The sequence below is a fragment of the Neopsephotus bourkii genome, unplaced genomic scaffold, assembly GCF_033783945.1.
Source record: "Neopsephotus bourkii isolate Nb327-2 ecotype Australia unplaced genomic scaffold, CSIRO-AGI_Nbou_v1 NB_1778, whole genome shotgun sequence".
Classification (NCBI taxonomy): Eukaryota; Metazoa; Chordata; class Aves; order Psittaciformes; family Psittacidae; genus Neopsephotus; species Neopsephotus bourkii.
In genome coordinates, this window is record NW_026902252.1 from 1,130,943 (window position 1) to 1,158,624 (window position 27,682).

The 27,682-nt window shown below is 55.0% G+C and overlaps 1 protein-coding gene across 3 annotated transcripts; it reads left to right on the forward strand.

The window, feature by feature from the left end:
- The first annotated feature begins 732 nt into the window (after positions 1-732).
- Positions 733-26,659, forward strand: PLEKHM2 (pleckstrin homology and RUN domain containing M2). Of its 3 annotated transcripts, XM_061379605.1 has the most exons (20): positions 939-1,061; positions 11,929-12,035; positions 12,169-12,278; positions 13,037-13,136; positions 13,662-13,749; positions 14,192-14,378; positions 16,390-16,449; positions 18,909-19,143; positions 20,420-21,166; positions 21,432-21,501; positions 21,582-21,672; positions 21,968-22,032; positions 22,748-22,836; positions 23,369-23,501; positions 23,588-23,778; positions 24,072-24,137; positions 24,556-24,715; positions 24,936-25,115; positions 25,200-25,316; positions 25,668-26,659. In XM_061379605.1, the coding sequence occupies exons 1-20, from the start codon at positions 1,002-1,004 to the stop codon at positions 25,803-25,805; spliced, it is 2,994 nt and encodes a 997-aa protein (XP_061235589.1). In that variant the 5' UTR covers positions 939-1,001; the 3' UTR covers positions 25,806-26,659. The 3 variants fall into 3 exon arrangements, with proteins under 3 accessions (XP_061235590.1, XP_061235589.1, XP_061235592.1); XM_061379606.1 differs by lacking the exon at positions 16,390-16,449 and having other exon boundaries at positions 733-1,061; XM_061379608.1 differs by lacking the exons at positions 939-1,061; positions 11,929-12,035 and adding an exon at positions 12,464-12,614.
- The last annotated feature ends 1,023 nt before the right edge of the window (positions 26,660-27,682 follow it).

Sequence of the window (27,682 nt, forward strand, 5' to 3'; positions counted from 1 at the left end):
CAGTTTGAACCTGTTACCCCTTTTCCTGTCACTGCAGTCCCTAATGAAGAGTCCATCTCCAGCATCCCTATAGCCCCCCTTCAGACACTGGAAGCTGCTCTGAGGTCTCCACACAGCTTCTCTTCTCACATAAACCTTAGCAGTCTCCAGCTTGAGGTTGCTGGGACCAGAGGAAGCACTGCTGAAGCCCAAGGTGATGGGATGCCATTTGCACCCCCCTCATTTCACCATTGAGCATCCCTCCTTTGAGACTGGGCGCTGCCAGCACCCCAAAGAGCAGCAGAGCCATAGGTAGGCCCTGGTTAAGAGGGCCTGGTGTCCTCTCAGCAACCATTGTTGTCCCTTTCTGTCCCCTCAGGGGAGCGTGAAGGACCCAGCGCCATGTCCCCTTGTGTCCTCTCACTGGGCCATGAGTCCCAAACGATGTCTTCCATCCAAAGGGACCTACCTTAAAGCTCCTCCAGCCGTAGGCAGGGGTTGGAGCTGGAGGAGCTTTAAGGTCCCTTCCACCCCAAACCAGGCTGGGGTTCACTGACACCAATGCCCCCTCCCATGCTCCCTCAACGACCGCCATCTCCCCTCGCTGCCCCTTGAGGGACCCGCCGCCATTTTGCCCCCACCCCTCAGTGTATCCCCGCGGCCGCCATTACCGCCGGGACGGGGCGGTCCCGGTGCCGGGGGCGGGCAAGCAGCGTTATTCCCGTTCCCATTCTAGTTCCCGTTCCCGTTTTACCTCAGTTCCTGCCGGAGCGCGGCGCCTGTCACGATCGTTGCCCGGCTCCGCTCCTTCCTCCCCGCTGGAGGCCCCGGTGAGGCCATGGCGCGTTGAACAACAGCCACGGCCCCTACCCCGCAGCCGGGCCGGGGGCCGGGCCGGGCCAACCGGCAGCACGGAGCCGGCCGGCGGGGCACGGCGGCGGCGGGGAGGCGACAGGGCCCGGCGAGGAGGGCGGCATTCGGCCTCCGCCGGTCGGGCGAGGAGGCGGGCGGGAGGCCCCGCCATGGAGCCGGCTGAGGTGAAGGATCGCATCCTGGAGAACATCTCCCTCTCCGTCAAGAAGGTGAGCGGCGGGAGGCTGTGGGGCCATGGAGGCACCTTCCCCCCGCTCCGAGGGGGGGCCGTGGGGCTGAGACACCCCCCTTCGCTTTGCTATGGCTGTGGGGCTGGGGACACCCCTGGGACACCCGGGTATGTGGGGCTGAAGGTGAGTACCTTGGGACCCCCCTCCCACAGACCCCATATGTAGGGGCCTGGGGACACCCCAAGACATTGGGGGATGCTTTGGGATAGGAGCACGGGGTCAAGGACACCCCTGCCAGAGGCTGGGGAAACCGTCAGGGATGGAGGCATCCTCACTGCTGGTGCCATGGGGCACCCCACAATGTGGGGTCACCGCCGGTGCACCCTGCCAAAGGGACACTGCCGGGGTCTCCCCTGGGAGCTTCCGTCTCTGCTGGTTGGGATATCCTGGGGTTCCCCCTGGGGTTCCCCCTTGTCAATGGGTTTCTTTCTCCTGTGGCTGGGGCTGTGGGGATGCCGCTGGGATCCCTTTGCCTGTTCACTGGGGGGGATCTGGACGAGTCCAGCCTGAAACCCTCTGCCAAGGGGGGCTCCCTCCAGCCAGGGATATGCCTTGGAGGGGCAGGACCTGGAATCTTTTCCCTATGGACACAGGGGATGTGCGGGTCATACCCATGGGCTGGGCTGCGCCCTCAAAACAAGGGCTCTGAAGGTGTGTGCTGTCCTACCCCATCCTACCCTGGCCTGCTCCTTGCCCCTCGGCGTCTGCTGCTGGTGGGAGCGTTTCCTAAAGCCTTTCCCTTTGGTGGGAAGTGTCTGCATGCACGGAGGGGCCCAGGATGCTGCAGTCTCTTTGGGTGGTTGCAGGAGTGAGTTGGAGGGGTCTGGGTTGGAGTGTGTGTCCTGCCTGCTCCACGTGTGAGCTCCAGCATTCCTGGAGAAGGGATTGGAGCTCTGTTGGAGGAGGTAAAGGAGGCAGGGGGGGTGTCTTGTTTGTTTTCATCCCGAGTTTTTGGAGCAGGGAAGTTTCTCTGGGCTCGCTGACATTTGTGTGGTTGTTGGGTTCCCACCGCCTTACGGAATAGGAGTTTTCCTGTGGTCTGCAGCGTGTCCTGACATGGTCCTATGAAGACCATCACCAGTGGATTCGCAGCACTGTTATGAAAGGGGTGGCCTGACATTGCCTCTGGGATGCAGGATGGATGTGCAATGTGCAAACCTCTCCCAGCTGCCTTCTTTTCTTCCATGGGTGACTCTGCCCTCTGCTCTCTCACCTTTCTGTCCTCTGGAAACTCAGGATACTCTTGCATCTACCTGGAAATCAGTGGATGTTCAGCCTGCTCCAAGCTCTGTTACGATGCTCTGCAGAGCTACTGCCTCAGTTTCCCCATCTGTATGAAAACATACTGCAAGCATATAGGATTTGTTGCACATCACTTCCTTCCATTCAGAAAAACCTTGGAGGATCCCTGTTGGAAATGCTATAGAACCAGCATGTTGTTTATTTTAATGATTATTGTACTTGAACAGGACTCTACAGCTCTGCCAGCACTCCTCTGCCTCGATCCCTGCCACCTCCTGCCTTGGTCCAGTGGTGAAGAGGGATCTGGGGCTTTTCCAGTCCTGCCTCTTTGGCTTTTTTCTTCAGAGCAAGGAAGCTCAGGGAAATGCAGGGACCTCCGTGAAGCTTCATGCTGATGGACTTCCTTACACCATCCCACTGGAGCTCAAGCACATGGTGAAAGTCCAGTGCTGGCACATCCCTGGTTTTACCCCAGGATGCAGTTCTTCCTCAGGGACAGTGCCTCTCTTCAGCTCTGGAGCCACTGATTTTTCACAGCACTTGCCTCTAGGCTCAGCCCTCAAGACCCTGGTGTTTCTCTGTTCACTCCATGTCATTGGGAACAGTAAGGCAGTAGGTGAGGGGAGGAGGTACACACACGTGCTGGGAAATCATGTTCTCATTCATGCTCCTCTCCCTACCTCTGGGTCCCTCTTGAGTAACTCCTTGTGGCTGGGATTGCACCATGGGGCATGGAGGAGGTTTCAGAGTATCTCTGCTCTCATTTCAGAAGCTTCCTCACTGTGTAGGTTGCTCACTCCTTACTTTCACCACTGTGACAGGTTGGAGTGGTGCAGCAGAGGGTTTGGGTGTGTTTGTGGTGATGGTCACGCCTCCGCACCACTTTTTGGCCGGATGATAATAGGGTTTTCACTCCTCAGTTTCAGACTCAGAGGAGTTTGTGGACTCTCAGCCTGTGGGCTACAAGTTAAATGTTACTTTAGAAGTCAGCCAGGACTAAACCTCACCTCGAGACTGGTTAAACTGGGACAAACCCCCACTGAAGGCTGAGGTTCCTGGTTATGGTGTCAGGCTTTGAGTAGCAGCCACAGAAAAAATGCCTCATTTGAGTGAGTGGCCCAGGGGAAAACATGCAGACACTGGTCAGCTTCCCTCTGCCTCAGACAGGGAAGGCAATGAGGAGCAGGGTCTGTGCCACAGAGCCCTGTGGCTGTGACTTTACCTGGGTGCAGCTTCAGGTTCCACAGAGCACCTCTGAATTCAGGAGTGGGCTCAGAGCACAAGCACTGGGTGAGCTCTGTATGAATCAACAGCAGCAAAAGGGCTTTCGTTCCAAGTGAACCCTTGAGCCTCAGTAACCAGGACTGTTTCTCTCTTATTTTCCTAGAAATAGCTGAGGGATGGAACCCAGCTAGAAAAGGTGGGGTCACAAACCTGCTTGGAGAGGGAAGTTACAAACCAGAGGGGTTCTCTGTGGTACACAACATCTGGACCATTCCTGTACTTCACCTGTACCTCAGAGATCAGTGGTGATGGTGCTGTTGACTGTGGAGGTGCAAGAGCAGAGGTCTGAGGTCAGGGCTCTGCAAAGAGAGAGGCAAAACATCCAATTTGAACAAAATTTGCCCCTCCAGCTGGAGACCTGTCAGAGGCTTCTGCTTTTGGTTTCAGGAGAGGTCAGGAAACATTAGCACTGGTGAGGGGGGTCCCTGCATCAGTTCCAACATGCATCCAAGGACACTGTGAGCATGGTGTTGATTTCCCATCCAGAGCTTGTCCTCTCTGGCAGATGTAAGTTAATTCAGAGGGTTTTGCTTTCTGCCCACATGGACAGTGGTGCTGCGGGCTCATTCCTTTTGCCTTGTGACTGCTTCTTTTCCCCTTTCCCATCCAGTGCTCCCTCACGCTGCTTCCTGCCCTGAGCTGTGCTCCACCACAAGTTACTGAGCAAACTGGTGCCTAACCCTTAAGGTTTTTAAAGGATTAGGGCTTTATTGAGGCAGAAGGCTGGAAATGGACACGTTATGACTCAATGTGGAGTCACCCCTTTCTGTGCATCCTCTCCCTTGTTCACTCAAGTGCTTGTTTTCTTCTAGGAGATGCTACTGTGCGTGGCAGCAGTGGGGTGAGAGCTGCCTCCTGGTGCTTCCCAGCTGAACTCTTACCTTGATAAGCATGTGAGAAATGCCAGCAGCTTCATACCCATCTCTGGCCAGCCATCTCCTGATAGCTAGAACCTACCACAAGTGACCTGGTCCATGGTAAAGCTGGTAGTGTAAGTGTTTTGTATTCTAGAGAGGTTTACTGCTGTCCTCCCTGTGATTAGGTGGGGAAAATGCGACTTCCTCAAACAACACTTACTGTTGGCAACTCAGGAGCTCAATATAAGACCAGAAGAGATCAGAATCCAGGATTTTGGGGCTCTCCTCTGCTTTTCAAGCTTTCCTACTGGCTTTGAAGGACACACATTCCCATGAACCCCAGAGCAGCTGATCCCTGGTGCATGCCAATCAGGTGGAGCCATGGTTTTTGCTGATGTTGCAGGAGCTCTTGCCAAAAGCCCTGGCTCTGCTGCGTTTGTGCATGCCTTCGGGAAGGTTTCCACTTCCCTCTCAGTGAATTGATGCTGTGCCTTCTCTGCCTGTCTCCAGCTCAGATTTGTACCACTGAAATGCCTTTGCAGCCTGCCCTGCTGCCTGAGCAACACCCATGCAACATCTCTGCTTCTCCAGCGTGGTGAGGGAGGATAGGTTTGGGGATGGTTTAGTGCCCCCATGTCCTGGAGAGGAGCAGGTAGCGCTGGAATGGAGCATCCCTCCTCAAATCTCATAGGGAGTGTGCTCACCTCTGGCTGGGTGGATTTATCGAGCCCAGCTGCCTTGACACAGAGGTGGCAGTTCTGGAGATGTGAAAATAGCCAAGCAGTGACTTGTCTCCTGCTTCCTGCTGGGGGGCACCTCGCTGGCTCTGAGACCACAGGGGTTTATCTCTGCCCAGGGTGTTCCCCTCGCTCGTGTTTGCATCTGTTGTTGCTGGGGGGAGCACATAGCAGGGATTCAGTCCAGAAGTCCTGCCATGCCCCTTCACCACATGTACCAGGTTTGCCAGCTGCCAGAAGCCTGTGCCTGAAGCCAGCAGCAACCTCACACAGCTCAGAAGTCAGCCGTGAAGACACAAGGATCTCTCAGGTGCTTTAAGAAGCCTGTGAATGCTTGCAGCTCCTACACTCTGTATTTTGGTGGTTCTCGAAGAGCTTTGCCACTGTCTGATGAGGGAATGAAGCTGTTTGCTGTGGTTCTGCCGAGAGCACAGCTGTGTATTCCCTGAGTTGCTTGAGGATCTCAAAGTTTCTCTCTTTGGAAATTCCTGTTGCCTCATCCTGGGACAGGTCTGGTGAGGATAGAAGGTTCATCGCCCACGCTTGCAAGGGGTTTAGATTTTGCAGGTACCTGAAGTGATGCTTGTCTCATACCCAGGGGAGGCATTTCTCAGAATGAGCTCTGTTTCTGTTGGTGGACAAGGCTATGATAGCTTTTTGGGGAGAAAACATCCCACTTGTTTTACCACTAACACAAAGCCTTTCACTGGAGAGCAGTTGGTTTAGGAGGCTGAATTTTGGCAGAGGGTTTGTACAGAGAGCTGAAGCAATGCCTCTGAGCCTCTCTGCCTCTGATTGCACAACTGCTGTTGAGTGATTTCAGCTTTCCCTACTGCTGATAACCTGGTCCAAGAGGAGTAACTGAAACAACTGCAGAGGACTTGGATAATGGGGAGAGATTTATAGCATCAGATGCCCAGGGTGTGAGTAAACAGCAGCTCTCTGGACAGCAGCACCTTTACAAGGACTTGCAGGGCACAAGCAAGAAGAACAGGATGTGCCCTGTGACTTGCAAGCAAGTGTCACCACTGGAAAATATCCTGTCCTTTGCTGAGCCATGCACAGGTCCAGCCTGCTGCAAGATTTGCTGCTTAGAAGTAATGAAGGAAAGCCCTGGAAAAGCCTTGGGGCTCTTGAAGCTGATGAGTGTACGTGTCCCATGAGGTGACAGCCTTCCTGGTGCTGGGTTGCAAATGCTTCAGAGCTCTGTGTCTCCAGCCACGGAGCATCTTTGCTGTGGGTTTCAGCTTCACCTCTTTCAGGCTCCTGTCTGTGCACATTATGAGCACACTCTGTTTCTCTCCAGGCTGCTCCAGCATCACTTGTGGTGCCTTCAACATGCTGACACTCTGAGCGTGATGATGTATTTCATTGGGAAAGCCACAAGATCCAGGCAAGATGTCCTGAGTCCAGGATGGACACTGGGCACCGAGACCCAAGCTGGTTTGAAAGCTTGTTGTAAGAAATGTTGAGTCAGATCGTGTATGCAGGCAGCTAGAGCTGAAGCTTTAGGGTTTGTGTGCTGCAAGTGTGCAAGAGAGAATAACATCCCTGCCTCAAAATTCAGCCTGCTTTTAGGGAAGACCAGAAGGTTTCCAGGCAGATAGTTCAGTCTCCTCTTTATGTACTTGCCATTGTATGGTTGTACTTGCCTGAGCAGGTAAGAGAGTGCTTTCTCTCACACCTTTATGTGTCTGTCCTATCCCTTCCCGTTGCCACTTCCCTTGGGGTTGAGCTGCCATTGCTTGCTTTGAACAAGCTCAATCACCCACCACCTTTTTTGGTGCTTCCTGGAGCTCCAGGCTTGCTCCTGAGGGTGCAGCCCCAGATTGAGGACCCAGAGCTGGTTCTTAATCAGCATGTTTTTAATCACTTTGTTAGCTTTGCAGGCTGCCTTCACAGGAAGCAGTATGGGCTTGCTCTTGCAGAGAGTTGTGTGTGCGCAGTGTGGTAGGTAAGATGCCACCATCCTTGTCCAGTTGGTGAAAGAATTAGGCCCCGGGAGCAGGCTTTGGGGTTTGGGTCTTGTTTGCATCTCCAGCTGCCTGCCTGGATGGCTCCTGAAATACTGCCCTCAAAGAAAACCCCAACCTGGTAGCTTGGAGGAGGCGTCTTTCAGCTGCTGGGGAAGATGGTGAGAGAACAAGAACTGAGGCAGAGAAGAGGCTTCTGTTAGGTTTTGGCTGCCCACTTGCTGCTCTATGGTGGCTGCTTTTGTTTTGCATTCCTGCAGCTGAGGAAACCCCCTCAGCAGCCCATGTGCTGTGGGTTTCAGAGCACCCCCCACCTTCCCCATGCAGCAAGCACAGTGCTTGGGGACATGAAGGAGTGCAGGGGGTGGGGGGGTTACTTTCCTTTTGCAGTGTCTGTCCTGTCAGGGACAAGCAGAACAAGGGAGAGGAAGCTGGTGTCGGAAAACTGCTGGTGAAACACCTGCAGGCTGGATTTATGGAGTGGAGATGGAGGTTCGGTTCGGTTCTGGCCAGCCATGATCAGGGTAAGGAGGCTCTGTATTTCAATAAGGTTTTAGAAACTCTGGAGTGATTTCAAAGGAGCACCATGAGAATGATTGGATTTGGGGAACGGACTTCACAGCGTGTTTGTTGGCATCCCTTGCAACACAGGAGCTCTGTGAATGGGCCTGCAGAGCTTCACGCTCTGAGAGCCGGTGCAATGAGGAGGTTCTACACTTGTGCAAGGAGTGATCCTTCCTGGTGCGTGCCAGCACGGGGTGTGGTGGTCATTGCACCAAGTCGAGTCAGCTCGTGATGGATAAACAGCAATTAAATCCGCCTTCTCCTCAATGGGAGCGAGGTGGGATGGAAGGATTGCAAGCCCCGTGCTCCCCCTCTGCAAACCAGCTCTGTTCCCTTTGGACAAACACTCTCTGCTCTGCTTCCCTCTCAGGAGTGTTTAACTCACCTGCCTCGAGTGTTTGGGCTTTTGTAACCAGATCACCCCAGTGGGTTTGTCCCACGGTGCAGGGACCCAGCCAGCTGCAGCGTGCTCTCGGTGTCAGGTGCCTCCTGCACGCCAGCAGCGCTTATTTTGGCCACAGGAATGTCTATAAATAGCCCCGGGACAGGAGGCATTCACCAGTGCCCCACATGAGTCTGCATCAGAGCCAGCCTTCAACCCTTCCCTCTGCATTGGAGCACAGAGGAGAGAAAAAGCATCTCTGAGGACAACCCAGCAGTGACCAGTGTCACGTTTGGGTCATGTTTTTAACCTGATTCCTTGCCTCCATCCTGATTCTCCCTGGTTCCAGTGTGGCTCACTGCCCAGGCATGGCAGGGAGCTGCTTTGTGGATGCTTCACAAGGTTTGGTCACCACCTCCCAGACAGGTCCATCTGCTGTAACTGGGGAGCGGGTGGTTTCAAATTGTTCATTTGCGGTTTATAATGATTTAGAGAATTAACTGCTGCATGGAAATGCCTTTTTGTCAGGGCAGTGCCACATGGCTCCTGCACACCAAGATGCTCATGGTCATAGTTCCTACAAACTTCCAGCTAGGTGGATCTGGGAGCAGGCCAGCTCCAGGCCTGTTCTGGGAAATGGTGCAACTGGATTTTGTTCCCCAACTGGGACAGCTGTTTCACTTCCCCTTTCCTCTTCATCCTTCTTCCCAAGCCAAAAATGCCTCCCCATCAACTTTGGCAAATCTCAGCCTCTCCCCACCCTCGCTGTAGGGATGACTCAACCCAGGAGACCCTGAGGCTTCTTCTGTCTTGCTTCCTCCCTGGACATGTGGTGCCTTGGCAGGAGTTTGTCTGGCCAAACTCATTTTGGGGCTGTTGCAAGCTGTGCATATCCTTTGCTGGACTGTAAGCTGTTGGATAATGGGATGCTGGAAACAGCACTATCTCTTGACACAGCACTGTATAGGAATGTGGCAGCACAACTTAGTGCCTATGGATAGGACAAGCCCTCGGTGCACATCCCTGTGACTGACAACTCCTAAAATGCCATGACTTGGAGTGCCCAGATCCAGATCTGAAACTGCTGAGTGCGGTTCCCCCTTGCAGGGTTCCATGTGCACAGGGCTGGTGTGACCCCATGTTTGAGCAAAGCACAGTCACACCAGCTCGTCCTCTGCCTCCTGACCTTGCAGAGGGACAGACTTGAGTCTTTTGGGGTAGCTTTGCTGTGGACATCTCCATGGGGCTGGGTTTTCCAGCAGCGTTCCCAGGAAGAGGGTGCAGTGCAAGGGTGGCTGGTTTGTGTGGAACTGGAGGCTGCGTGCTTCTGGCAGAGCAGCTAAAAGAGACAGCAAGCCTTAATATAACACAGAACGAGCCCTTCAAACCCTAGATCCCTTCATGGGAGAAGATTTGGCTTTTCAAGGGAAGAGAAATCTGGGTTTTAGGAATTCCTGGTTACATCTCAGTGTTTGGAGATGTTGAGATGAGACAGCCAGCACTTGCTAATGGTTTGCATCCTCTGATGAGGGGAGCAGGTTGTTCTGTGTAGCAATGGAGAGGGTTGGGAGCTATGAACTGGCTGGCGGAAGGACTGTAACAAAGATGTAAGTTATCTGGGGGGAAGGAAGGAAAGGAAAAAGAGGAAATGTTTCTATTTGCTCATCTCTTTTGCTGCTCAGGCTCAGAGTGTCTCTGTCACGGGGAATTCCTCTAGTCAGTGGCACAGACAGGCTCCAAGTTCGTGCAGGATGACCTCGCCAAGCTGTGTGCTGAGGGTCTGCTTGGGTTTACTGTAAGCTAGTGGGGGGCCTGGTTTAGTTTTGTTTCCTCCTTGCTGTCCTCAAACCAGCACAGAGCCTGCAGAAACACCCAGGACGGGAGCCCTCCTCCGAGGGTACCCAGGCTCTGCAGAGGCAAAGGCCTGGTTGGGACAAGCCAGGTATTGCTGCCTTCAAATCCTGCCTGTATGGCAGGGGCTTTGCTTCCTGCCTCAGTTTCCCCAAAAGTGGGATATTTTAGTGAGCTCCAGGGAGAGCATCCCCTGGAGTTTAATCTATCCATCGCTTGAGGGATACAGCTCTGAATCATGACTCTGTTTGTTCCTCTGCTGTCCTTGCTACAGTTTAAAACACAGGCACCAGGTAGCTCCTGAAACAGGTCTTGAATAGTGGGATTTTAGGGTGTTCTCCCTACCTGTGTCTGGGCTGCCTGTTAATAGTGTAAATCCTCTGGGACAGTTTCCTCCCAGGAAGGGGTAAGAGCTGCTGAGCTGCAATGTACCCGGGTGTTGTGAGAACATCTGTGCATCACCAGGGCACCCAGTGGCTCTGCAGCTAAACCACTGCTGCCTGTTTGCTTCCACAGGGGATTTACCTTCTGGATTAGTTGGGACGGGGCAGGTTCATGTGTGCTGTGTGATGGGATGTGGGAATGTGGCCATGATTCTTCAGGCTCAGCAGTTCTTTCCCACGTAAGGGCTGGGACCAGCTCCATGCAGGAACACGCCTGGCTCTCCCATCTTACCTAAGAGCTCCAGAGGGATTCACCCTTCAAGCAGGGAGGGTGTTGGAGTTAGATCTATTCCTGTTTTCAAGAGCGTTGTTGGGAACAGCTTTCCAGGGACCATGGAGTGTTCTGTGTCCCCTGGATAACTTTTATATGGAGACTGGAAGCAGCTTCTCTGCCTCTAGTAATAATTGAAGAGGAGAAAGCAGTTTTTTGGGGACAAACCAGACTCAACCAGAGCAAGTTCTTGTTTTTTCAGTCTACCATGGAGCTGGAGAGGTTTGGCAAAGAAGTATCAGGTCACTGAAACACTGCACTTGTGGCTGATGTGTTATTGTGTTTCAGCTTGTCACCAGCCAGACAAATAAAGGTAGTGTATAGAGCTGAGATTACATCCCTCGTGAGTAATCTCCCCGCCTGAATGCCAAGTATGTGTGAGACGGGGACCTAAATAGATCTGTAAGCTGTAGGGGCAGGCAGAGGCCGGTGGGTCAGCTGGGAAAGGGATATAGGATTTGGGGGTAAGGGGATTTCTAGGATTTCTAGCAGCTTTTGCAGCAGCACATGGCTCTGTCTGTATCCAGTGCCTTCTGCACCCTCTGAGGCCTGTGCAGTGCAGTGCGGCCAGGCGATTCCTACCAGCCTGTGTTTGAAAGTCAGGGGCAGCTCTCAGCTGCCTGGCATCAGTACCCAGCATCATGGTGCTCCCTCGGGCCACCTGCAGCAAGCAAACCTCTGTCTCTTCTCAGGATGCTGAGATTTAGCTGCTGGACTTGGAGCATCTTTTTGACCTTGAAGCAATGTCTCTCCCCAACCAGGTTTTTCCCATGGCAGGGCCCTGAGACCGAGGAGGGGACTTGTCCATGCAGAGCCAAAAACATTGCTCAGAGCTCTGGGTTATTTCTGTTCTGAACTGCTCTGTGATGGCTGCACCACTGCAGAAGCATCACTGAAACCCCACTGCAGCATTGGCTGTAAAGGAGCAGGTTGTGCAGCACAGCAGGTTCTGAGCCTGCTCAGCACACAGGGAAGTTGGTTGTGCAGCCACAGCCATGCTGCTGGGCTGTCTCTGAAATGTGGATGAGTCTTTATGGGTGAGGTTCTCACTATGAGTTACTGCCTTTAGGGTACTCTTAAACCCAGTTGCTACACCCTGTAAGTAACCTGCATCAAGGTTTAGCAAGCTGAGGGATTAAAGAAAGCTAGTTAATGCTGCCTGTGAGTGCATTGGCATCTCCATCTGCCTCCTCAGTGGGCTGTCGAAGGGTGTTTCAGCTGTCTCATCTCTTCCTTTTGCAGCTGCAGAGCTACTTTGCTGCCTGTGAAGATGAGACACCAGCCATCAGGAACCATGACAAGGTCCTGCAGCGTCTCTGTGAACATCTGGACCATGCTCTGCTCTATGGGTAAGTGTGCAGCTGCTAGGGTGCTTTTCACCCAGTGTGCAGCCTCGGTTTGGGGAAGCCATCTGGGCAGTCACTGGGACGGAGGTAACACAGCCCTTCCTGAACCTTCCTCTGGGTTTCTTTCTACTTCCAGCCTGCAAGATCTTTCTTCAGGCTACTGGGTGCTGGTCGTTCACTTCACCCGCCGAGAAGCCATCAAGCAGATAGAGGTGCTTCAGCACGTGGCCACCAACCTGGGGCGCAGTAAGTGCTCACAGACACTGCCCCGGCTCTGAGGGCAAACAGCTCTGGGCACATCTGACAGGAGGCCCAGGCAGGCTGTGCTGATGTGGTCGAGGGCTGGGGCTGCAGCAGAGTGAGGGAGGCAGCAGGCAGCTCAGGGCCAAGGAGGTGGGAGTCCTGCCTTAACCGTATGCACCGTGCCTCAGGATCAGGTGCCTGATGCTGCTTCTCCCTTGCTGCAAGTTGTCTGTAGTGGATGTTTGGGACCATCGAGGCTGCTTTTGACACAGGACGGTGCCCAGAGACCTCCTCTCTGCCTGATTATCCCAACACCCTTCGTCTCCCAAGCCCGTACTGGTGAGAGCGGAGCTGAGCACAGACTCCCCCATCACCTCTCTGCACCAGAATGTGTGTAATGTCTCAGACTGCTCCTGTGCTGATTTAGAGTGATTCTTCCTCCATCTCTCCTGTCTCCTGATCCCTGGAGATGCCCACAGGGCTCCCATCTCACTAGAGACACACAATTGTGTGTCTGCTTCTTCTCAACCAGCTACCACACAGGCTCTTATTCCCATTCCCACTCCAAATCACAAATCTGCCCCTTCACTTCCCACTGGCATTTTCCCCCCAGATTTCCCCAGTGGTCAGTTCCTTCCCTGGAATGATACCAATGTGAATGGATGATCTGACATGTTTTAACTGATTCATGGTTATTTCTGGGCTTGCTTCACTTCTCAGTATTTCTCCAGAAATGAATCTCTCTGCTCCTTTGTTTTCAGGCCGGGCATGGCTGTACTTAGCCCTCAATGAGAACTCCTTGGAGAGCTATTTGAGGCTGTTCCAGGAGAACCTAAGCCTGCTGCACAAGTACTATGTCAAGTGAGTATCCCAGCTCCTTGTCTGGGCATTGGTGGGCATCCCTTCTCAGAAGCCAGCCCTAATTTGCCAGTGGGGAACAAGCAGCTGATCAGGGTCTGACTTTTCCTTTGTGGTTTTGCATGATTAATTTAAAGGTCCCAGTTGCGAGCACTCTGTCCTATAAGAGAGCCTACAAGCATCTCTCCTAGTGACTGCTTTTACTCCCCATCCCAGCTGTACTGTTTATATTCTTCCATGTTTTCCAAGGAGCTACTGAGCTCTTGGGACTCAGCTCTGGCAGACACTTGGAAATCTGCCTGTAGCCTGGCTGGGGACAGCACACAGCGGATGTATGACTGCTCTGAGCTGCACACATCTGCCTTTAAGCTTTGGCACTGCTCTTAGGAGGCAGACAGCAGGGTCACAGCCCCGGGGCAGTTTATAGGGCAGCTCAGAGACACACAACCAAGAAAACAGAAGGGCACTTGTAGCTGTTTCTTCTCTTTCTCACATCTCTAAAGCTGTTTTGTTCAATCCATGCTGCAGGAACGCCCTGGTTTGCAGTCATGATCATCTGACCTTGTTCTTAACACTGGTGTCCGGGCTGGAGTTCATCCGCTTTGACTTGGATCTGGTGAGTGTTTTACCTGTTTGCCTTGGCTCAGGGAGCAGGTATTGGGGGCAGGGGGAGGCCTGGGTGTGACAGGTCCCACTGCTTGCTCCAGGCTGTACCTTCTTGTTGGCCTTCAGCTGAGAACGTGAAGGTGCCACTTTTAGACAAGGCTTTAGGCTGGGGTCTTTGGGGATCCAGCAGTGGGATTTATTCCTATTGCTCTGCACAGTTCAGGAGAGGAACATGGCAGCTGCTGGGCAGCGTAGTGGGGTAGAAGAGCTGAGCTCTGCAAGTGTGGCACGAAATGCTGGAGTCCCTCCAGGTGAACACAAAGCCACTGGGTTTCCTCTGAAAGGCAGAAATGGGCCCTCAGAGGACGTTCAAGGACAGTCCCATCATTTCAAGTGCTAATAATTGTGTGGTGACTCAGAGCCTGACTCACCCTGTGCTCTCCTCTCTGCAGGATGCTCCTTACCTGGATCTAGCCCCATACATGCCAGATTACTACAAGCCTCAGTACCTGCTAGACTTTGAGGATCGTCTGCCCAGCTCCATGCATGGCTCAGACAGCCTCTCCCTCAACTCCTTCAACTCAGTCACCTCCACCAACCTGGAATGGGATGACAGTGCCATTGCTCCATCCAGTGAAGGTCAGTGGTTGTTTGGAGTTGGGATGTGCTCCCACATCCCCTTTGGCTGAGCTGTCAGAGTGGATGAGGCAGCAAATGATGGGCTGGAAAAGACCAAAGCAAGAGAGACCCAGAAGTTAGGCTGTGAGTGTCTCCTGCCTTGCCTTGGGAGGTGCTGGGACTTAGACTGTGGACAGCCCCTTTGCCTCAGACTGGGAGAGGAGGACATTCCCTGCTAGTCACCTCAGGCCACCTCTCCACCCTGCGGCTGTTTTAGCAAGAACTGGAGAAATTTGCCCATGGAGTGAAAGCCAAGCCCCTGTCTGAATGTGCCTTCCAGTTCAGAGCAGGCACACAGAGCTGCAGAGGACCTTTTTAAACTGCTTTTTTTGCAGTCCAGAGACCCACGTACGATGGAGGTGGTGGGGAGTAGTTTCCAGGGACTTTTCTCCATGTCTGCAGTCTGAGGAAAAGGCAGCCAGTGGGCTCAGAGGTGCTGGTTTTCCCTCTATGCATCTTAACTTGAGCAGCGTGACAAGTTGTCCTACTCGTCCCCTCATCCCTATCAGAGGGGGCTGGATGTTCTTCGTGGATGTTGGACATACTTTGTGCCTGTGTCCTTAACCTGCTTCAGGCTGGAGCAGGGAGCTCTTGCCCTGCACGAAGCATGTTCACATGAAGGAGCAGCTCCAGAATACGTTACCCCTGTTCCCTTTTTGATGCCAGTCTGGACAAAGCAAGATCAGGCAGTTCTGGAAGGAACAGATGGGGTGATGAGTGCTGTGAACTGGGTGCAGTGAATTCAGGACTGAGTCCATGTACGAATGGGTTCCCTCTGAGACAAGGGTCCCCCATTTGCCTTTAATGTGTAAGATAGAAACAGCAGACATTAAAGATGCTGGGAAGGAACAGCCTGGGATGGGTGTTAGCATCCTTTAGCAAAGGATTTTGAAGCACAACCCTGGTTTGGGCTCACCCATGGTATCTGCACTTGTGCTGTAAGTGTGGAAGGCTTTGCTTCCCAGGACTTGCTTATGCCAAACCTCCAGGATCTCAGGTGGAGACAGCAAGAGGAGCCTTGCAATGAAAGTCTCAGGAAGAAGCTTCTCTGTCCTCAGGGGTTTGACATAAGCAGCAGTTTTAGTCCTTGCAGCGTGCCCTGGGCTTGTGTTCCTGTTCCTCCCTCAGCAGAACCTGTCTTGGTGCCAGCAAGTCTCCTTCCTGTTCCTATTGACTGGGCAAGGGGAGTCACTTGGGGTAGGCCATGCTCTCTAGCCCCTGTGGTGGATGGAAGCTTAATGCTCATGAGAAGAGGGGTTTGGAGTAGAGATCCAAGAGATTTTGCAGCTAGATTTTGGATTTGGCATCATCACAAGCTATCCCGTGTGCTCGGGCAGTGGTTGTGATCTGTGTCTCAGTTTCCCTGTGCATAGAAGGGTTCAGTGGTGATCCAGAAATGCCATCCTCTGTGGAAGGACCAGGACAGTGGAGGTGCCTGAGCCCAGGCAGTGCCACTGTTCCTCCTGCTTGGAGGAACTGAACCTCAGTAACTGTTTCACTGCTCATCATTTCAACAGGAGCATCTCCCTGCCCTGCAAGTGTAGGTGGAGTTCGGGATTTTAGGATCAGTGGACAAGTTTTTCCCTGTAATCACACTTTGGAAGAGTTAATGAGTCAAACATCACAGTGTTTATGGGATGTAGGTGTGAAGAGGGAAAACCGAGACACAGATTGACTAAATTGCTTCCCAGAAGGGATCCCAGCCATGACATGACCATGTTTCTGTTTTAGCTTTCCCTCATCCCTCGCTGGTAGCTCCCATAACACAGACATCCCACAGAACAACCAGTGGTGCAGCTGATTTCCATTTGCATCCATGTTCCCTAACTATTTTCAGATACCAGTGGAAAATTGTTTTGTTTTTTCTCCTTTCCCATCTCCCTCCCCAGATCCCCCTCACACTCTCCCCTGTCCCTTCTCCCTCCCCACTACTTGCATTTCTAATCCTGAGTTTTATCCCTCATTTTTGTAGATTATGATTTTGGAGATGTCTTTCCAGCAATGCAGACCATGCCCAGCAGAGACTGGGAAGGTGGGACATACTCATCTGTTACAACCTTTTGGTTTTCTCTCTGCATTGCTGCCACCTGAAGCTTGCTGCATGCTTCCCAGTTCAGTTCTTTAACATGCAACCACTGCATCTTGATGGAATTCAGTAGAGGCAGAAAGGAGCAGAAAGGATCCCCCAAGGTGGGAGGTTGTGTGTCTCATCTATGAGGCCACGTGCAAAGCTTTCCCAGCTCCTGGTGCATGCAGGCACACTCATCTGGTGTGTATCCTGGAGCAGAGGGATGTTTTCCTGCCTCTGATGATGCCTCTGTGTCTTCTAGACCAGGTTACAAAAGAAGAGCTTCAAAATCACTGCCCAAAATGAGTGAGACATGCCAGCTGAGGAGATCTCTTCCTGTAGATCTCCTCTTTGGGATAAAGCACGCAGGGTGCTGATGGAAAAGCTGATCCAGTCGTTGATTTCCTGAAAGCCCTGGAAAGCAGCTGAATTAATTCTGCTTTCTTTAACTGGGGGCCTTTTGCAGGGATTGGTTTGGGAGGTTTTGTGTCCCTTGCACCCTGCTGTGCTGTGTCAAAACAGCTTTTGAAGCCACAACATCCAGCACATGGCTCTGCTCAGTTTGGGTCTCTATGCTTTTTATATTACCACTTTTAAACCCAATTTGTCAACTGTGTCTGGCCTTTATGCACAAGAGCATGTGCCCGTTGTAGAGGAACTTGTTCTCCTTCCTCCACATGCACTCCCTGTGCATAACCTTTACACATCACAGGAGTAGGAGATGTCTCTGCTTCACCCCTGGAGGAAATCCACCCATGCTCTGTCCTTTGCAGCTCAAAGTTGGATGGGGCCTTGGGTCCAAATTGCCTTGGCTGGTACCACCTCATTATTTGGGGAAAGTCTGCCTGAATTCCATGTGGATTGCTCTTGGGCTCCAACACGCTCCTTCTCATCTTCTTTCTTACCATGTGGAGATGGTTTAATGTGTCCCTGAAGCCTGGGTGTCCATGTAGAGGGTACAAACCACGTTCCCAAACCCAACACCCAGCAAACAGCTTAACTGTGAGTGTTGGTTGCAGGCTGGGAGAAGCCAATGGATGCCAGGGGCAAATCCCTCTGGCTTTTGTGGAGCTTCCCTGTGCAGGTCCTGCTTGCAAGGTGGCCAGTGTGAGCCACCGCAGCTCTGGAATGGGTGAGCCGAGCAAACCTTGGCTGTAGCAAAGCTTTCATTATAACCCCTGCCAGGTCAGTGTCCTGATGCATTCCTTGCTCTTTGTACACAGAGCTAGAAGAACTGGGTTAAGAAGGTTGGGGCAGATCCCTGTTTTCAACACATTTTGGGGTAAAATTCTGTATTTTGGTCAAAGATTGTTTTGTCTCAACAGAACTATCAAGTGACATTCATTGTGGTGATGCAGGCTTGAAGCCTGGGGCTGAAATACCTTTTAAATGGTTTATTTCCCCTTTACCATGGGATTTACATCCCCTGATGGAGTTTCAACCCCTCCACGTTCAGGGCAGGCATTTCAGCAGGAGCAAAGCAGTGTTTTGAAATGAGCCATCACACAACTGCCTTTATCAGATGTTCAGAAGAAGTTTCATTTTCCTACTCAAACCCTGTGCCCCAAACCAGTCCGTAGGGCTGTGGTTTCCTTCAGACAGGGTCTCCCTGCCTAGCAACAGGTTCCTACGTGGCTTTGGATATGTAGGGTGCTGGGGAAGAGAAGGGCATGGATAACCTTCCCTTAACCATGACTTTGTGGATGGGTAACTCCGAGCATGACTCCTATAGCCCTTCTCCACTGCTCCTTTTCCCTCTGAAGACTAACATGGGTGAGGCTGGTTGTGCTATGACCTGTCTGTGCAGCCTGCTGTCCTCAGACCCTGCTGAATGCTGTGTCCTGCCCTCCAGCACACTTCCAGCTTGTGTATGTCTCATGCAAGCAGGCAGCTCCGTAAGGGTCACTGCTCTATGGGGTGGCTCCATTCCTGCCCTTCTACTGAGTGAGCATCTTCCTAAGACCCTGTTGCAGAGGAGAAGCAGCAGTGTGGGGCAGCAGCTTCGCTGGCTCACTGGCATCCTACTAAGGAGCACCACGGCCCCAAGACCCCTCCAGTTCCTTCCCAAGGATGCTACTTCTTAATCCAGCTGCTGGCTCCTGGGGACCGAGCTGTAATTTCCAGCTAAATGTCTAAATCCCAGCTTAATGCCTCTGTTGTCTAAATTGCAGTGGGTGCAAAGCACAGAGCGATGCTGGTGGCACGCTGGCCTCTGTCCTTCCTCACAAGCAGCCTGCTGCCTGCAGCAATCTCTGAACTGAAGCGGGTGTGATGATGCTCTGCGGGTACCTGGGGTGGTGTCACTGCCAGCAGTGTGGTGACCATGCGATGCCCCAAGCCCCCAGCACACCGCTTTGCTTGATTTGACTTGATCTGGTGCCTGAGCTGACGTTCATCCACCTCCTCCCTTCCTGTCTTTGCAGATGGAGACCTCACGGACACACTGAGCTGCCCGCGCTCCACTGCCTCGGAGGCGAACGGCAGCAAAGGCTCCGCGAAGAGCCCGACGCAGCGCCACAACCCCTTCAACGAGGAGAAATCGGACGTGGCGTCCTCCACGGAGACCACCCCGGTGCACACGGCTTCCCGGGAGAAGGCAGAGGGCACCCCTGAAGGGACGGACCAGTCTGAGAGCTGCACGGAGCTGGAGGTCATCAGGTGGGCACCGAGCTGCCTGGCCTGGAGACGTGGCTCTGGGTGTCATCTGTCACCACAGGTTGATGATGTGCCCCCCCTTGTAGCCCAATGGAGGCAGCATCTGTGCGGTAGCCTTTGTACAATCCCAAGAAGGTGGTTTTGTACCTCTGGACACCAACTGATGCCCTGTAGGTGTCAACAGAGCTGGTCCCTTGGGTCTGTAGAGCTACGGGCTGGCTCAGCATAAACACCTTTGCCTGACACTATCAGAGAGCTCAGAGGAAGCCAGGAGCTTTTAGCTGTGGTTTTCTCCAGCTGGTGGCAGGTTTGCAGCAGCTCCAGGTCTCAGATCTTCTCTCCCGTCCTTCCTCTTTGTTTGTCCATGAGCTGTGGTTAAACCTGTCGAGGGAGATGCCTCCTGCATCCTGTGTTTGACTCTTCCAGAGGAGGCCCCCAGGGGACCCTTGCAGCCTTTAACCCAGACAGAGCTCAAGGCTCCGTCTGCACCCCAGAACCAGCCCAGCAGGCCTGTGCTTTGTTCTCACTCCCTGTTCTTCCTGAGAGGAGCTGGGCTGTGGCGCACACACACCGGAAGGGGAGCACTGCACTCACTCCCCAACCAAGAGTGGCCTGACAGCAGTTTTTGTGGCCACGGGAGGCCTGAACAGTTCCACAGCTGGAACCCCGGAGTGCCGTTCCCTCCAGCCTGCATCTCCCTCTTCTGGCAGGCAGGGACACGGCATTCCCATGGCCTCTTGAAACCTCCCTTCCCAGCATCTTGCTCTCAGGGGTTTCTCTCACCTCACTTTAGCTCCGTGTCCATTTGCGATCCCCTTCACAGTCAAAGGAAGCGCAGGATGCTGCATCTGGCAGCTGGAGCCTCTGTTCTTTTTGGATGGGTGGGAAACAGTGTCCATAGCCTGCTTTTCTTGTGGTGGCTGGCATGGACGCAGGGCTCTGTGTGGCTACAGTGTTCTGTGCAATAGGGAAAGTTGCAAAGGATTAAGACCTCTAGACTGGATATCAGGAGAATTTCCTTCCCCAAAGGGTGCTCAGGCATTGGAACAGGCTGCCCAGGGCAGGGCTGCAGGCACCATCCCTGCAAGTATTCACACACCGTGTAGCTGAGGCCCTCGGTGCCATGGGTTAGTGGTGGGGGAAGGTTGGACTTGATGTTCTTAAAGGTCTTTGCCAACCTGGTTGATCCTGTGGTTCTATGGAAGGGATCCCTCTCTGTGCCACAAACACCTACGCAGGCGCAGACGAGGAACATCTCTCATTGTCTCTCACCACGCAGGTTGGCCAAGAAGAAGAAAACAGGCAAGAAGAAGAAAGCAAAGCACGAGGAGCCCGTGAACACCCCAGCACCCACAGCACCCGAGGCCAGCGGCGACAGCGGCATCAACGGGCTGAGCGACAGAGAGGACCCTCAGAGAGGTGACCCCGGCCCCGGCGGGCAGGAGGAGGGTGCCGAGCGCTCTGCCCTCAGCCAGCTGGCGCTGCGCATCCCCGAGATGAAGGACACGTCCATGGAGAGCGTGGGGCAGCCGCTGAGCAAGGTGATGGACAGGCTCAACGGGCAGCTGGACCCCGGCGGTGCCTGGAGCGCGCCCCTCGAGCCCCCCGGGCAGTCCTTTCGGACTGGCACGCCAGGGGAGACCCCGGATGGATCGTCCTCTGGCGACTTTAGTGAGGGGATTTCAGCCCCCATGGACTTCTACCGCTTTACCATCGAGAGTCCAAACGCTGCTGCACCAGGTGGTGGCCACCATGACACTCCAGGGCCTGGCCAACCGCCACATGTTTCTGGTAGCCCTGAGGCTCCTGAAGAAGAAAGCGGAGAAGGAGAAGCAGTTGGGGAAGTAGAGGAGTCTGGAGGGGCGAGTGATGAGCCCCAAACTGGCCACACAGACACCACGGAGCCCCAGGCTCTCTGTGAGCCCAAGAAGGAGCAGCCCAGCCCTTCCCCAAGCAGCGCTGAGGACTCTGGCGTGGAGGAAGGACAGGGCAGCCCCTCGGAGCTGACCCATCCCTCCGAGTTCAGGTGAGGCTGGGTTTGCTCAGCAGGGAGAGCATCTTCCAACCAATCTTGAGCTCAAGCTGTCACTTTTCCCTTTGTCTTTGGTTTGGGGGGCAAAGCCCATCCTTATCCAGGATGAAGAGGAAGCATGAGGGCTCAGGAGGGAAAGGTTCTGGGGGGGGGCAAAGGGTTCCCAAATCAAGGACAAGCTCAGTAAGGAAGGGGATTGTCCTTCCTGGACTCATCCAGCCCCATGACTATGTCCATCTTCTCCCGTCTCTCTTCTCAGAGTGGATAACAACCATCTCCTCCTGCTGATGATCCATGTCTTTCGGGAGAACGAGGAACAGTTGTTCAGGGTAAGGCGGCCACCAGTGATCTCCCCCAAGGGACCAGCTCTGTGCCTGCATCCACTGAGAGCTCTTTTCCCTCCACACAGATGATCCGGATGAGCACTGGGCACATGGAGGGGAACCTGCAGCTGGTCTACGTCCTGCTGACGGATTGCTACGTGTACCTCATCCGGAAAGGTAGATCCCATCCTGAGAGCCTCTGCGGGGCTGCAGGGAGGGAGGCTTGCCCATACATGAGGGTACCATAGCTCGGTACCTTCACTGCCAGCTCCTGCCGGTTCCCCCATGTCCCCCGGAGCAGTGGCACAGTGGGGAGCTCAGGTTGACTTCTCCCCCGAGCAGCCCCGGGGTACATGGCCCACAGCTCCGTGCTGCCTGGGACACAGCTTGGTTTGTGGGTCCATCACTGCTGCTGAGCCGCGGCGCTGGGCTCCTCTGCCCCGGTTCATGTGGCTCTCTGTGTCTGTGCCAGGGGCCGCGGAGAAGCCGTACATGGTGGAGGAGGCTGTTTCCTACAATGAGCTGGACTACATCTCGGTGAGTGCAGCTCCCGGGGAGAGGAGCAGGAGGTGGGCTGGTGGGGTCAGTCCTCACCTCTCCAGCTGCAGGGGTGTTGGGGGCATCACAGTGAGGTGGTTTTGAGGGTGCTCTGTCTGTGGGGAGTGTTTTGACTGGGAGAGTTGGAAGTGAGCCTCCCTCAGGGGTGAGAACACTGGGGCTGCTCAGCCTGGAGAAGAGAAGCTGCGTGGAGACCTCGGAGCAGCTTCCAGTGTCTGAAGGGGGCTACAGGGATGCTGGAGAGGGACTCTTCATCAGCGACTGGAGTGACAGGACAAGGGGTGATGGGTTCGGACTGAAACAGGGGAAGTTCAGGTTGGAGATAAGGCAGAAGCTCTTCCCTGTGAGGGTGCTGAGGCGCTGGCACAGGGTGCCCAGAGAAGCTGTGGCTGCCCCATCCCTGGCAGTGTTCAAGGCCAGGTTGGACACAGGGGCTTGGAGCAAGCTGCTCCAGTGGAAGGGGTCCCTGCCTGTGGCAGGGGGTTAGAACTGGAAGAGCTTTAAGGTTCCTTCCAACCCAACCCATTCTGTGGTTCTAAATCCCCCCTCTGTGGGTGCCCAGCTTGCTCGTATCTTCACACAGGCAGCAGAGCAGCTGCTGCCCTTCTCCCATGGGGCCAGAAGCCAGGTTCAGCCCTGCCTGGTTGCTGCTCATCTCCCTCCTGGCTCCCTGAACCCGTCCTATGTGGCACAGGTTGGGCTGGATCAGCAGACGGTGACTCTGGTGTGCACCAACCGGAGGAAGCAGTTCCTGCTCGACACCGCGGACGTGGCTCTCACCGAGTAAGCAGGGGCCGGGCGGTGAACTGTGGTGCTTGCTCCTGGGGGACTCGGGTGACAGCCCTTCAACAACAACGGGCTGCCAGCAGGGGGGTGTGGGGTTCGGTGTGACGCCACTGGCTAAACCCTGCAGGGAACTGGGAAGGCCTTGAGCATGGATAAGGATGTACACAGCAGCCAGCCTGTGCCTCAGGCTGACAGCCTCGGGGCTCTGGGCCGTGCAGACTGTGTGCTCTTTGTGTCCCTTTGGATGAGGAGGGACGAGGTCTTGAGTTTCAAGGCACGTCCCCAGGTCTGTCTGCATGGTGTCAGCTCAGGGAGGTGATCCCTTCAGGGCCTGGATCTGTGTTGGGATGAGCGTCCATCTCCCACTCTCACCCATCTCCTTCCTGGAGTTCAGACTTTGCACCCTTGGTCCACAGGTTGATTTTGGGATCCTTTGGTCTGGAAGACCAGAGGCTCACATTGAAGGGAAGTGCCTGTATGAGGGCGATGAATCCTCTCTGCCCTGGCCTCATCTCTCTCTCCCTCTCAGATTCTTCCTGCTCTCCTTGAAGTCAGCCATGATCAAAGGGTGCCGGGAGCCGCCGTACCCCAGTATCCTCACTGATGCCACCATGGAGAAACTGGCACTTGCAAAGTTTGTGGCCCAGGAGTCCAAGTGTGAGGTGAGTTTGGACCTTGCAGCCATCACTGCACAGGAGATTCCCACGGGAGATTCCCTCCCATTGACCTCTCCTCCTGCTTCCTGCAGGCCTGCAACGTGGTTGTGCGTTTCTATGGCCTTGTCCACTGGGAAGACCCCATGGACGAGGCGCTGGGACCTGCCAGCAACAGCTACGCCTCCACTGAAAACGCGGTCACCAAGGATGGCATCCTACACTACAAGGCAGGGACCTCCTACCTGGGCAAGGAGCAGTGGAAGACCTGCTTTGTGGTGCTCAGGTTGGTGCCAGGGCTGTGGGTCAGGACTGGGGTCAGACAGGGCTCATTGGAGAAGGTGCTGGGACCAGTTTGCTGCCCAGGAGCTGTTTGGGTGATGGCAAGGACCCATCTTGTCGGCTGGGAGGATGAAACCACCAGTTGTGTCTGCCCAGCAGCAGGAATGCAACCCCGTGGGCTGCATGGGTGGAGGGCAGGGCAGGAGTGGCAGTGGGACCAGAGGCAGAGGGTGCTCGTGCAGTTGCCAGAGCCAAGCTGACTCCAGTTCCCATCTCTTTCATCTTCCCAACGGGCAGCAATGGGATCTTGTACCAGTACCCGGACCGCACGGACGTCACCCCTCTGCTCTCCATCAACATGGGGTAAGCAGCTGGCAGGATGTGGCACCCAGACCCAGTGGGGATCAGGAGCTCCTTGGGGTGTTCAGAGAGGTGTTTTGGGGCACATCACAATCCAGACCGTGCTGCAGCACTCCCTGCTTGCTCCTGGCTGGGTGCAGGTGCCTGTTTGCTCAGTCTCCGGTACAGGCAGCTGGAGATGGGCTCATTTCCCCCTGGATTTAGCACACCCTTTGATGGGAATTGGCCTCTGAAGGGCTGATGGAGCCCTCCACTGCTCTCACCTCCAGCTCTACACAAGGTGCAGAGACCAAGGCCGCCCCTGGAGCACCCTCGGGGGTGTCTCCTATGGGGAGCAGGCGCCGCGCAGCGCCGGGAGGGCAGGCGGAGGCTGCTTTGAGGCCGCCCCGGCGCTGATCTCCATCCTCCCCCTCTCTCCCAGCGGTGAGCAGTGCGGGGGATGCCGGCGCTCCAACACCACCGACCGGCCCCACTCCTTCCAGGTGATCCTGACGGACCGGCCCTCCCTGGAGCTCAGCGCCGACAACGAGGAGGACATGGCCGACTGGATGCAGTACTTCTGCCAGGCTGTCTCCAAAGGGGTGAGCGGGGACAGGCCCCAGGTGTGGGTGCATCAGCACCCTCCATCGCCCTGTGGGGCACAGCTCTGTCAATGTGGAGCTGCCCGGGGGTGTCTGGCAGGGAGCAGGGATGGAGGAGGCAGTTTTCTCCCTCCTCAGCAGGGTTTTCCCCAGGAAGCACCCTATGGAGACACATCTCCTTCCTGCCACATTCAAACCCCCCTTTTCCCACCCCGTGCAGGTGATCCCCCAGGGTGTTGCCCCCACGCCGTGCGTCCCGTGCTGCCTCGTGCTGACGGATGAGAAGGCTTTCACGTGCCATGAGGACTGCCAGACAAGCTTCTTCCGCTCGCTGGGCACCATGGAGCTCACGGACATCACCGCTGTCTCCACGGAGGCTGGCAAGGAGTACTGCATCCTGGTGAGCGTGGTGCTTTGGGAACGGCTGTCCCAGGGCTGGGCGAGGACCCCAGTGGTAACACCCGGCCTCTCTCTTGGTGCTTAGGAGTTTGCTCAGGACAGCAAGCAGTTCCTGCCCCCCTGGGTCCTCTATTTTAGTTGCACTACAGAACTGGAGAGGTTTCTCTCAGCACTGAACGCTGCTTGGAGGAACATCTACCAGGTGAGTGGGTGAGGCTGTGGCACACCCCTCCTATGGTGAGGAAGGGCCAACAGGACCCCCCGAGGAAGGTGGGGTGGAATTTTCCATGTGGGGTGAACCCAGCTTCCCCACAAAGGCAGGAGAGCCAGAGAGTGTCCTTATGACCATGGGGTGTGGGACTTGGAACCCAAATCCTGTGGCAAGACGGGCTATGAGCATCCAGAGCCAGTGAGGGGAATAACCTGGTTCAGCCCCGTCCCTCTCTGTCACCTGTATTTAAGACACAGTGACTCTGCCATCTGGTTTTGGGGTGATTGGACACCAAGGGCTGGGGTCGGTTCCCCCCCTGACTGCCCCACACGTGTGTTTCAGGTTGACCTCCTGCACAAAGCCATTCTGGACGCTGCCATCAAGAAGAAGTGCGAGGACGCTCAGAGCCTCATCGACAGCGCGTGGCAGCGCAGCGACAGCCTCTGCCGCGGGCGAGCGGAGCGGGACCCCTGGTGCTAACCCTGCCCGGGGGGAGGACGGATGCTGGGGGCCCATTTTGGGAGAGCAGGGTCTGTACCCAGCTGCCCGCAGCCAGCCGGCTCCCCAAACCCTCCGGCCATCGCGCGCTCCCCACCGGGATCGTGCCTGCAGGCGTGGGCCCTGCATCCCGTCCCCACCCCGCTGGGGACATCGGGCACGTTTTGGGGAGCAACCGGACGCTTCTCCATGCAGGAGGTGAGGCTGAGCCCGGCCACTTTCCCTGTCCAGCCGTGCAGCCTCCACCTTCCTCATCCAGTGGCCACGGGGCAGAATCGTTTGCCTTTCATGGAATGATATCCCCCAAACGGTGTGGGAGAGGGGAGGGCTGGGGGTGAGCATCCCCCGGTTGCAGCAGGGAGCAGAGGACTTGTTCATTTTAGAACAGGGATGGGGCATGGAGGTGGAGAGGGGAGCACACATCGCTGCCGTGCATGTTTTCTCCTGGCTCATGCAATCACCGCGTGCGGCACCGCTTCACCTCCTGGATCACCCCGCACCGGGCTTCCGGACATCACCAAACCACTCCCCAGCCTGTCCGTGAGGTTTGAGGCTAAAGGAAGAAGGACCAGGGCCAAAAACCAGCCTTAACTCCTCCCAGCATGGTTTTAGACGACCTCAGGAGCTGGTTTGAGGGTTGGATGCTGGCCCCGTGTGCTGGGGGAGAGAAGAGAGTGAGGCCCATGGTCTTCAGGTGTTCTGAGGGACGTTGTCACAAGGCTGTCACCAACCACGTCCCCATCTCAGCTCGCTGCACCTGAGGCCAGTGAGGACCCATTGCTGCTTGCCCTCTACAGCGAGCCCTTGGGGCACAACCCCAGCTTTTAAATAATAATAATGATCGAGAGACATGTAATATATGTTCATGGGGCCTTTTAGGGGACTGAATGTGTATGTACATACATCTGCTTCCTTCCCCCCTCCCCAAATAAATACTCATTGGTAAGTCAGATCCCAGCGCCAGGGGCTGCTCTTCCTCCTCCTCCCATCCTCAGCTTCGCTTTGGGGCAGGGAGAAGCAGTAGTTTTAGGACAGAGGGATGAGGATGTGCACCCCATCGGTGTTGACCCTCAGTTACCCATCCTGATAGCCCCAGTCTAGACAAGGAAGGAAACAGCCACAGGGCCAGCGCCCAGCAGCCCATAAATCCTCCCTTGCCTTTCGGGAGCCAAGCGGGGAGGGTTGGGAGGATTCCAGTATCTAAAGGGGGGCTGTAAGGATGCTGGGGATGGACTCTTCATTAGGGACTGCAGTGATAGGACAAGGGGTGATGGGTTCAAACTGAAACAGGGGAAGTTTAGATTGGATATAAGGAGGAAGTTCTTTACTGTGAGGGTGTTGAGGCACTGGAATGGGTTGCCCAGGGAGGTTGTGAATGCTCCATCCCTGGCAGTGTTCAAGGCCAGGCTGGACAGAGCCTTGGGTGCCATGGTTTAGTGTGAGGTGTCCCTGCCCATGGCAGGGGGTTGGAACTGGATGAGCTTAAGGTCCTTTCCAACCCAAACCATTCTATGATTCTATGGGGCAGCCATGGGGAGGGTTTCCTTCCCCAGCATCCCCAGTGATCCCTGGAGCCGGTTGCCCTACAGATGGGAACGTGGGGGGCAGATGGACAGCAGCAGCACACACACACACACACACCCCACACCCCCCCCCCCGTTGCTTTTTGTCCTTGGAAGCTGATTTCAACCCCCGGAGGGTCAGGAACGGGGACATGAGGAGGGTGAGAGCCCCCCCCCTCCCCCCCCCCCGCAACCCCCGAACCAGCGCCGCGGCTCGGCCGCCGCTGAGCCCGCACCGGGGGGAGCCGAACCCCCCCCCCCCCCCCCCGTTTTTCCGCAGAAAGAGCCCTTTTTTAT

Bases quoted from the DNA above. Each gene is read 5' to 3' on its own strand.
- PLEKHM2 (XM_061379605.1), top strand. From the start codon at position 1,002: ATGGAGCCGGCTGAGGTGAAGGATCGCATCCTGGAGAACATCTCCCTC. The intron at 13,750-14,191 runs GTGAGTGTTTTA...TCCTCTCTGCAG, and splicing joins TCCGCTTTGACTTGGATCTG to GATGCTCCTTACCTGGATCT. The intron at 25,116-25,199 runs GTGAGCGTGGTG...CTTGGTGCTTAG, and splicing joins GCAAGGAGTACTGCATCCTG to GAGTTTGCTCAGGACAGCAA.